General features: G+C 40.1%; 1 protein-coding gene across 1 annotated transcript; it reads left to right on the forward strand.

Moving 5' to 3' along the window:
• The first annotated feature begins 754 nt into the window (after positions 1–754).
• On the forward strand, positions 755–11,330 carry snupn (snurportin 1). The gene is made up of 9 exons (XM_085282840.1): positions 755–866; positions 2,364–2,528; positions 3,281–3,464; positions 3,853–3,957; positions 7,990–8,086; positions 9,450–9,547; positions 9,728–9,805; positions 10,291–10,371; positions 10,464–11,330. Exons 2-9 carry the CDS (start codon positions 2,371–2,373, stop codon positions 10,782–10,784), a joined length of 1,122 nt encoding a protein of 373 aa, XP_085138966.1. The 5' UTR covers positions 755–866; positions 2,364–2,370; the 3' UTR covers positions 10,785–11,330.

The following is an 11,330-nucleotide window of genomic DNA, read 5'->3' on the forward strand; positions in this document are numbered from 1 at the left end:
TTTTTTTCATCAGCTCCTTTATATTGTTTGGAAGAGGCGTAACAGGCTCGATGCCGCCCCCTCCAGGAGGGAAGGAGCATTACATACAGTGAAGATTACAACATCCAAGCACAATTTATGTCGTGGGTTACCAGGCATATTATAGTTTTGTATTTTCGAGTTTAGTTTGTTTGTTTTGTTTATTCTTGTATATTTTGTCTTGAATAATGAAAATAAATACCAGGTTTCTGAAAATAATGAAAGAAAAACTATTAACTCAGAAAGTCAACTTAAATTTTAAAAAGTATAAAAAAGAATAATAAATTATACTTTACACTATAGTTAAGCTTAATGTTGGCGATAATTACGATTTAGTGTATTATTGTTATTGCAGTGATGCTTACTACTATTAAATATAGTCTTTATAATTTAGGAAACCTACTTCCTATTGGCTACCACAATAACGTTGATATGATATATATTTCAAAGCTTCAATAAATTCTTAGACATAAGGTGTTAGACTATCCAACCGAGCAACAATGTAGCCGTAATAGTCTCATTTAAGTGCTGCGTTTAAACTGAATTTATATACAGTACATGTTTATGTGGCCTCCTTTATACTTTTTAACTCCTCTACATTTAAACGTTGTTGTTTTTACCCTACTTTATTTATTTAACACGTTTAGCACCATCAAATTTGCTAGGATAACTTTGAGAGTGTTTTGTTTTTTGTAATAGTTCCACATAAGTGACCGATATCATTTCTATCGTGTGAAAAAACAAACTCCGGGTTAGGTTGAGCTTTTTTGTCGGCCAACTGAAAAACGCCACCCGGCAAAAATGATGACAGCGTGACGTTTCGGCAGCACCCTCCCTGAATGTCCAAGGTATCTGTTTACGCTAGCTTTGTGAAAACTAACATCTCATAAAGTTTACTGCATTGCGTTTGAGTCCAGTATTTGTGTAGTTTGTACGAAAGCACGTTTTTGTTGCAAAACGCGCTAGGGTCAAAGTTCCTAACTGGTTGCATAGTTAGCAACCAGAGCGTGCTAGCAGGTTTAGCGCGATGCAATGCTAGCAGCTAAGCTATGTGACTGGCCAGTTGTAGTAGTCCGTAATAGGAGGCTTTTCTGGCCTTTTTCCGCGAAGTACAATCTAGACAGATGCCCCACTAGACCAGGGCGTTTGGTGCTTGATTATATTGGTATTACCTGTGCAATATTAAGCTTAAATTAAAAAAAACATCCCGTCAATCAGCACATGTTTGTCCTAGTTAAGTGTGTAAATGTTGTACAAGCAAAGTCACTTGTACCCGCACTTTCTATAGACTATATTTGATTTAGAGTACATACAGGATGATCCTAAGCTCTCGGTGATCGTGGGGGGCAAATTGGACTAGATGTTAACATTGCTACTAACGCTGGTTTATGAAGGTCAAATAATCGGCCATGACATACTTAATTTGTAGAAATTAGCTGATGAATTATTAAGGATGTACAGATTATGAAGAAGTATTCATAAGTAGTCACGTCATTATTAAGATCATGAATATGTAAAACGATTACCCATGGGCTTTGGAAAAATAAGAGTTTAATTTAGAAACGAAATCCTCAAACTTTAATTATAAATACGTTAAAAATATAGTGTTATGTGTGAAGTCAACTAAATCTGCCACTGTGTGGTGGGGAGTTGGACTGAGATCTGTGGTCTGGTGATATTTTTAAAAAGCAGCTACAAATTCGTCTTTACAAACTTGCTTATGGGTAACTTTATGTTGTTATATTTTTGGCATTTTGTTATGAAGCACTTTTTGATATTTTCCTTGAAAGGTGCTGTAGAAAAATGTTTTAATTTACTTTAACTTTACTTTTATGTTGAGGCCAAATAATGTGCCAAATGCAAAACAACCATGACCATAAATCGAAAGTGGGACACTAGTCATATTATTTCATATAGTTTTAATAAGTTGCTACAATCCAACATTGTAATTTAAATGAACATTCAGAGATAGGTAGATGTGTCCCTATTTCAAGGGAAATCGAGACATCGAAACTCTTTCCGCTCTTTATCACACTATCTTTGAGCACATGCTGATAGGCCTGAATCATTCAATATGGCTTAAATTTAAATGCGCAACCAAACTGTCAGAAGATATCTGCAGTAAATTAAAAGCACATAAACACTGGTGCATCTCAACAAACACTGAGCATTAGAATATAATGACTACGTTGAAGTACATATTGTTAATCTTTCAAGCTAACCTGTACAAGAGCTCTAGCACACAAAAACAGATAAGCCACTGGGTTGCCTGTAGTCGTACTTCTCAGACCTATTAACCACTCTTCCTTGTAATATAAAATAAGTACTGGGGTGTTGATTCTCAGTGCCCTCATGGATGACCTGACCCAAGCCCTCTCGGCCAGCTTTGCTGTGTCCAAGGAGCCCAACAGTACAGCCTGCCCCCACCCTCGGCTGGCCCAGTACAAAAGCAAGTACAGTGTGCTGGAGCAGAGTGAGCGACGGCAGCGTTTTCTTGATTGGCAAAAAAGGTAATCATCCAGCTCATTATTTAACATCTACATAGTCTTACCTGACAGTTTATTAGGTACATATTTCCTGGACCCTCTTTGATATTCCGAACTGCTTTAATTCCTCATGGCACAGATTCAACACGGTACTGCAAACAGTCCTCGGAGATTTTGCTCTACACTAACATGATTTTGTCACACAGTCGCTCCAGATGTGTCGGCTTTGTCCAGGAGACAAATCCTCTTCACCACTGTGAAGGTCATTTGAGTACAGTGAACTCGTCATGCTCAAGAAACCAGTTTGAGATGATTCTTTATGACATGATGTGTTACCTTGCACTGTGTCATCAGAAAATGAGTAAACTGTGGCCATAAAGGGATGAACATATTCATCAAGAACACTCAGACAAGCTGTGGCATTTTACATGCATCAGTTGGCACTAAGGGGGAAGGAGCGTGTCAACAAATATCCCCCATACCATCACAGCCCCAACTCAACTCAGATTTATTTATAAAGCTTGTTTTGGTAAATGTGAAGCGTGGGACACTTCGAAGCATCTGATCAGCTCACCAGAGGGACCTGGAAGCTGAATAGGGTTGTAAGAGGTCAGAGATGTAGGAAAGAGCCAAACCATGAACGGCTTTTCTTGAACTCCATTCAAATCCTCACTGGCAACCAGTGGAGATAAGCTTAAACAGGTGTAAAACACTATATGTTTACACTGCGCCATGCAAAAGCATCTCAGTGACTCTTTTTCCATTTCTTATTTTAGTAAAAGGTTAAACTATGTCAACCATGCACGGCGTCTGGCTGATGGGGATTGGACGGGGGCAGACAGTGATGGGGAGGAAGAAATGGAGAAACAGGAGGAGGGAGAACGAGCACAAGATGGCAACACAGAAGAGGAGGAGATGGAGATCGAGAGGAGGAAGCTGCCAAAACATTATGCAAACCAGGTCAGTGTTTGATGCATGGACATTGCTGTGTGAAGTTTTGTTGAATTCCTGTCTTTTCCAGCAGAGGGCGCTTGAGTCCTAAAGTTACAACTCCGGTCTGGAGAATAGAGCAGGCAGATCCCAACAAACAAAGCATGGAACAAAGAGTTTGTTTGTGTGGGAAAGTTTTTGTTTCTGAGTCTGAAAGAAAAGTGTCTTTTTTGGTGTACTAACTTCTGAATACTAAAGCTAGCTAAAATGTGGCATGACAGTCTGTTATAAAGTGGGGCTCCTGGTCACCAAACATGAAACTCTGTAATAACTCACACTGTTGTGTTCATTGTCATTGTCATTCTTGTAGGCTTAAATAAAGTTTTGATGAAGGTGACATGTCCCTTTTCCTCCTCAGCTCATGCTATCAGAGTGGCTAGTGGATATACCATCAGAGCTGGACACTGATTGGCTGATGGTGGTCTCTCCTGTGGGCAAAAGATCTCTGATTGTTGCCTCTAAGGTAGGAGCCGTTCCTCTTTTCTTTGCCTCCACGTTGATGCCTGTTTCTGAATTTCAGAATCTAGCGAGTAACTTTAAAGTCATCTCTTTAAACATTCCTTTTTTGTAGTCACTATTCACAGCGATGACTGAAACAGAAGGCTTACTGATTTCTGAATTTTTGAATCATCAGATTGTCATCTTGCAGTCCTGATCAAAAGTCGTATCAGTCTTTGAAAAACAGCAGTCAGTATTTCCTGCAGTTTGAGTGCAGTGCTAAAGTGAGTGTGTTTGGAGAGGATTGTTGTACTTTGCATCTGTTGCTTTTTATTTCAACGCTGCCTTCGTGGTATTGCAGAGGACGATGTGGATTGTGTCTGTGTTTGAAATGAGCCACCTTGTCAGAGGTACGCTGCCCAATATCTTAATAATGTGGCAAACAGTTTGAGAGAATTTTCCTCGAGCTGCGATAAAGAGTCACAGTCAATAGATTAGAATCAGTAGATTAAATTAGAAAGATGACTGTTTGCTCCAGAAATGATTAAAAAAAGCAACACGGAGGTTTTTAATATGTGTCATGCTTATACCACTTTTCTCCATTTAGAAAGTGAAAAAATAAAGCGAAGAATTTGGTTTAAAAGCTAAAAAAAAAATACCTACAAAATAATCAGATGGGATCTTCTTGAGTGTTTTTTGGTGGTTTTCCTCTTTAAACTTGTGGCAGCGTGCTGATTTTGAGCTCAAGTAGGTCATCGGCACAGGTCATCCATCCATCATCACCAAATTTCCAAGTTGAGCTGACTGTGTTGTGTTTGCATTGCCATTCATTTAACTTGCCAACTAGGGATGGGAATCGAGAACCAATTCTTGTAGAACCCTTTCCCAGTAGTCCAATTCCTTGGAATTGTTTGTCTGCATATCGATCCTGCTTATCAGTTCTTGCACTCACAGCTGATTTCAGTTCATGTGTCAGAGGGAAATAGCAACGCAGTCCATGGCATGGATATAGACATATTATTTTTATTGCACAAAAGGACAAGATAAAGGTGCACACTGCACCAAGGATAGAAACAGCTGCATTATGCTGCTTACACAACTTCGGTTCTTTGCAAGCATCTGCACAGACAGCATGCTAACGCTAAGCTAGCCAAGAACCCAGAGTGAAAGCTGAGCGAATGCCGACCCCAGCAGCCAGACCCTGAACTTCAACAGGTAACGAGCAGATGAGCAGTCAGGCTGCAGCCTCTCTTGCTACCTGTTCCCATTTCTAAAGCAAAGTCACTGTAGCGATGTCTTTTTTCTTCATCTTCACTCTGTGTGGTCAGCTTTGTATTGTGCTAAGAGAAAGATCTTAGAGATGTGTCCTCATTAGGGATTTGTGTTGGTGTGTGTGGTTGTAGCCTCAGGTTTATATTGTTAAATAATGATCATGAAACGGTGTTTCAGCTATTTTACAGAGTAGCATGAAAGTAATGCAACCTGCAGTATAATAAATTAGTTTTTCCTGGGAGTAGTTAAATGATGTACTGGACTACTTTTAAGAAAGGCGTTCTGTGTTATATGTTTAATGATGACTTTTTTGAGCAATGACTCCAACACTGATCACACCAAAGAGGGGAAATATCTTTAACAAACATGCACAAACATTTGACCCACAGTATGCAATTAATTTGCATGAATGTAATTTTTTTATGCTGCTTACAGATGGTGGGGACTGCCAGAACCGAGCCAATGAGAAGCGATAAGAGAATTGGAATCACTGAGTTGTTATCAAGTCCAATCCTTATTGCCAATAACAAAAAAGCAGGGCGAGTTTGAAAGCGGGAGCTTCAGAGGTGCAGAGGAGATAAAATACCTGACATTCATTATTAATATCCAAAGTTTTTCTTTCTGTCCCTTCTTTCTTCCCTTGTGTTCTTTTGCTGCTGTGCATATAATCCTGGCTGTACCAAGGCTGTAAAAAATTGGAGAAGGAGAGCAGAAGTCATAAACAATATTAGTGTGGTATATATTGGCATCACCAATATACATTAAAACTATTGCTCAATAAGTTTAGAAAACTTGGTAACTGAACTTTAAAATGTGCCTTTTTAACCCTAAAAAGGAGCAGTGAGAAGAGCAGGTTGCAGGTTCACCTGTGGATGCCTTTTTACACCTCCTTTCTTCCTTTAGATAAGTCTTGTTGACGACCAGCATGATTTAGTCAGAGCTCAAATAAATAGTGAGTTTGAGCTTTAAAGAGGGAGCAGGAGTGCACTGCTGTACCAACAAAGGATTTTAAAACAAAAGAAAAAAATCAGGAGTGTGATTACAGCACACTAAGTGTTTCATCTTTATTATTTTGTTTTGCAAAGATCATCTGAAATAAGATGCAGTTCATTAACCAGCAGTGAGGAAAAGTATGTCGAATAGAAGGTGTTCCGAGAATGAACCGTGCTGTGACAGAACTCCAAATTGACGAGTAAAATTGGAGTCGAGTTGCGTGGAGGCAGGGGGAGCGGTGATCCTCAGGACGACTTCTGTTGATTCATGAGAAACGAGAAAGTCAAAAACCCAACCGCAGACAAACCCTTTAAGATCTTATATCCTCTGTAGAAATTTCAATATCATCACCAAGACATCAATTTAGGGAAGTGAAAGCAGCTATCGTAGCCTCTTGTGAAAAAGTGCACTTGAGGGGTTTTTTTTTTTCCTCAGCTGTTTATGTGATTTAGCCTTAAATATGCAATTTACCTGATGATGTTGATGTTCATGAGTAATGGCAAGGCTGTCAAATGCTTGGATGAGATTCCTTGAAATTGTAGTCATGTCAAGGAAACTGAACTGCACCCATTTTCCCTCTTACTGCACCCAGAAGCTGGTGTTGTACTAGTGTTACTGAAACCACACACCCTCTGATGCAACCATGGAGGAAATCATAATGACTGTGCATCTACAGTCATCTGGTTCCTTGTTCATTATATCACGGCTCGAGCTCGCTGTCAATGAATTCCCTGAATCAGCACCAAAAACAAACAAAAAAAAAGGTTACGAGATTAAGATGAAGATGTTTTCCATGTCCTGAGGAAGAGTGAATGAGACTAAGTATTCACGCTTGATTAAGACTGTGGTCCTCATACTGTTGGTGAAACTGTGCTGTGAAAACTGAGCTCCTTCTCTATATGATTACCTCTCTGTAGGTTAAATGACTGATTACAACTACATTACAATTAAAAACTGACAACATGAGTCATAAAAGTTCTTGCTCCACTTATGTAAAGAGCTTTGCCTCATTTATTGCACAGAGGCAAGCAGTTAATTTGATCATAGGCATTTTGCAAGGAAATGCAATATTGTGACACATTTAGTGATGATACACTCGCTGCTTTTTTACGTCACCTTGCTACTTCCGCCAGACCTGCCTTTACGCTGTAGTTATAAAGGGTCAACTGTGGTGTCTCAAACAATGCTCAGATGCCACAAATATCCCCCACACTATTACACCACCATCAGCAGCCTGAGCCCTTGATACAAGGCAGGATGGATCTGTGCTTTCGTGCTTACACCATCGACTGAATGTGACAGCACAAATTGAGATTCATCACACTTCTTCTGCTGCTGTAGCCCTTCTGCTTCAAGGCTCAGCGTCATGCTGACCGGAAGAGATGCTCTTCTGCATATTTTGGTTGTAGCGAGTCATAATTTGAGCTATTGTTCCCTTCCAGTCAGATTGAAGCAGTGTAGCTGTGCTCAGTGTAAACCTAATAAAGTGGCCAGTGAATGTAAATTATCTCCTATGATTAGATTTCAATGAGCTGACCTTACATGCGGAGCTCTAAATGCACTGCACTTGTCTGATAGCTGCCTTTGATGTATGGAGAAAATAAGGACAACCATGAGGGGAAAATACATTCTAGTTATTTTTCTCCCTTTTAACAGTTGAACATAAACATTGTTAAAGCCGTTTCTAACTCCTGCTCTTTAATGCTCACATTGACAGAATTGTGGAGACATGTAAATGAAATGATAACACTGGTTTCTTCCCTCCTGTATTGTTTCTGGTTTTCTTCTAAAGGGTTCCACTGCAGCGTACACCAAAAGTGGCTATTGTGTGAACCGTTTCCCCTCCCTGCTGCCTGGTGGGAACAGACACAACTCTGCTATGGGAAAAGGTAGGTGGGCCCGACTGTGTATTTGGATCTCTATAATGGGCCACTTAGGCATTTTAACAACACGAGGAAGTGATCGGCAAACAGCAGGTTCTCCCATTCACCTGTGAGTTTATTTCATTTCAGCCACATTGAAACAGCTTCCAGGCGCTTTTTTTATGTGATAATCACAAAGCTTTTTCACATCCTTTTCAACTCCACCTATATTAGTGGGACAATCGGTACAGCTCACTACATGGGATTAGGCAAGTAGTTGACAGGCTGGAGTTTTGTGTATGAAGTACAAGTGCAGATGATTTCCATTTGATTAGACGATGTTATCATTTAAGAAAAGAAAACTATGGAATGTGAGTTTCAGATATTTCCGTTAGTTTAGGCAGCACTGCATTTCTTGTGAAGAGATTTTTACTCAGATTAAAACTACCAAAGCGGAAATTACTGAGAAAACCTGATTTCAAGTGGGCATTTACAGAAAAGAGACAAGTTTAAAAACCTGACAAAGCAGTAACAAAGAGCCAGAGCAAACAGTTCAAAGGAGAAAACCACTGCTGACCAAAACATCTTTGTGATTCCCCCAAGACCTTTGGGAAAACATTCAGTGGGCTGACAGAATGAAAGTTGAAGGTTTGAGTCCTGTTACATCTGGTGTAAAACTAACACTGGATTTCATAAAGAGAACATCAGACCAACACTCAAACATGGTGGTGGTAGTGTGATCTTCTGGGGCTGCTTTGCTGCTTCAGGACCTGAACAACTTGCTGTAGTTAGTGGAGTCTAAAAAATCGTTGGATTATGCAGCTGTACAATGATCCATACACCAGCAAGTCCACCTCTGACTGGCTGAATAACAAACTGAATGAAAGTTTTGGAGTGGCCTAGACAAAGTCTGGAATGGATTTGGCATGACTTTACAGACCATTCATGCTTATGAACCCCCAATGTGACTGAATGAAAACAATTTTGAAGAGTGAGACAAAATTATTATTATGAGTTATTGCAAACAGTTGGCTGCAGTTGTTGCACAAGCTGATAGGATTAGGAGGTAATTACTGGGTCACAGATGGTCAGGTAGGTTGGATAACTTAAATCCCTTAATAAATGAAATCATTATTTAAAAGCTGCATTTTGTATTTATTCAGGTTATCTTTATCTGATATTATATTTAGTTTGATGATCTGAAGCATTTAAGTCTGTCAAATATGCAAAATAATCAACAAGAAATAGAGAAAAGAGTAACTACTTTTTCACAGCAGTGAATATCTGATCCTTTGTAATATGAAGTTATACCTTCTTATTTGATTTTATTGATTGAGAATGAAGTTGTAATAAGAGTTTAAAGCTTCTTTTTGTAATGTGCTGCATGCAGACTACACAATCTTGGACTGCATTTACAGCGAGGTGGACAGAACTTACTACATTCTGGACGTCATGTGCTGGAGAGGCCACCCGGTCTACGACTGCCCAGTAAGATTGTCTTCTAATCTTCCAGCAATCCAGGAATGCTTGTCTAATTGCATAAGTAGCAGAGTCTGGGACACAGATGTGCCTTATGTTGGGGGGGTTGTGTTGCCATGTTGTCCAGTTCATTGGCTCAGAAGGTGAAAAGCAGTTTTTTGTTCTCACTGCTTGATTTCTCGTCAACAGACCGAGTTCCGTTTCTTTTGGCTCCAGTCCAAAGTCCAGGAGACCGACAGCCTATCAGAGATCACCAAACGCAACCCTGTGTGTACCAGCAACACAAATCAAAGCCTTTTTCCTTGTGCCTCCATTTTTTTAAAGTCCAAGTTTATTGTTTGTTAATTGGGACACTGCAACGTGTTTACACAGTCACACATTGTCTGCATTGTGTTTGTTGTGCCTTGCTCATTATTTCCACATATGGTTTTAATAAAATCCCAAACTTAAATGTGGAACTCCTCAGGCCAAGGAGAAAAAAGAAAATCAGTCCCCCAATTTTTTGTATTAAATGCGCCCTAAAGTGACACATCTTTAAGGTTATGGATGTTTGTGGAGGCCTGAGAGAGCTTGAGTTCAAGGTCCATCTATTCATTCTTAAGTGTTTGTGTGGAACTGCCAAATCTGCTAAATCAGGTTCAGTGCTTACTGAGTAGCTTCGTCACTGGAAGGCAAATTCTCACATGTGACAAGAGGGCAAATTGTGTTTTGAGCTAGCAGTGTGGTTCTCTGATTTTTGTTTGGTCCCACAGTTCCGGTTTGTGGGGCTCCAGAGCACAGACTGCACAGCAGAATCAATAAAGGCAGCCCTGGCAGCAGAGTACAGCTTCAGTGTAAGAGCAGACTGTGAATTATTTATCTCCAGTTATTCTTTAAATGCAAACAGTGTTTCATGTTTGCCTTAATTCTGGTTTTCCGGTTGCAGGTGGATGGTCTCCTCTTCTACCATCGGCAGACCCACTACACCCCTGGCAGCACCCCTCTGGTCGGCTGGCTTCGCCCTTACATGGTCACTGACATCCTGGGTATAGAAGTTCCTGCAGGACCTCTCACCAAGAAGCCAGAATATGCCAGCCATCAGCTACAGCAGATCCTGGAACATAAGAAAACATCAAGTGAAGTCCGCCCGGTCAACAGAAGCGGAGGGTATGAGTTAGAGTACCTGTCCACTCCAAACCAGGGCAGTGAGGACACTCTGAACTCTTTGAAACAGACGCCAATACGAGAAGCATATATGGAGATCTGAGTGGGAGGCTTAACGAGATGCAAATTCTAAATGGTGGTGAAAGCCCATATATGGTTCTTTAGAATTTCTTCTGAATGGTTCTGCAGATCTGACCAATTGCAAAGCTTGAAAAGACTTTCCTCACACAGTATTTCACCACATGCATATTCCTAACATCATACGTCTGCAGCTGCAGTTAGAATAGAATGAGAAACGTGTTGGCATAAATGGCCAAAGTGCAGCACAGTGAAGGTTGTGATCTACCCTTTTTTTCACTTGAGCAGGGTCTTGCAAAAGAAGCATCTCATCATTACTGTTGTCAGTTTATGCAGGTTTATTGCAGAAATTTTTTGGAGCAGTTCGCTCATTAGCTGAGCAAACGCTACAGAGTCTGCAGAATGAACACTCAGCAATTTGGAAGGCGCGGTAATGCTGACTGGTCACATCCTGTTAGTTAGTGCTTATCAGCAACAGGGACATGGGTTTTTACGATGTAATGTTGAATTTGAAATTGCTTAGGAAATGTTTTAAACTGTGTGTATTCTAAATAAATGTTTTTTTATTGGC

The sequence above is a fragment of the Mchenga conophoros genome, linkage group LG7 (assembly GCF_057382185.1).
Source record: "Mchenga conophoros isolate Kocher_MC1m ecotype Shallow Benthic linkage group LG7, M_conophoros_male_GT1.1, whole genome shotgun sequence".
Classification (NCBI taxonomy): Eukaryota; Metazoa; Chordata; class Actinopteri; order Cichliformes; family Cichlidae; genus Mchenga; species Mchenga conophoros.

What these genes read in the sequence shown, in the direction of transcription:
- snupn (XM_085282840.1), top strand. Translation starts at nt 2,371, where the DNA reads ATGGATGACCTGACCCAAGCCCTCTCGGCCAGCTTTGCTGTGTCCAAG. An exon ending in CAAAACATTATGCAAACCAG is followed by an intron (nt 3,465 to 3,852) that starts GTCAGTGTTTGA and finishes TTTCCTCCTCAG; the next exon opens with CTCATGCTATCAGAGTGGCT. An exon ending in CTCTGATTGTTGCCTCTAAG is followed by an intron (nt 3,958 to 7,989) that starts GTAGGAGCCGTT and finishes TTTCTTCTAAAG; the next exon opens with GGTTCCACTGCAGCGTACAC.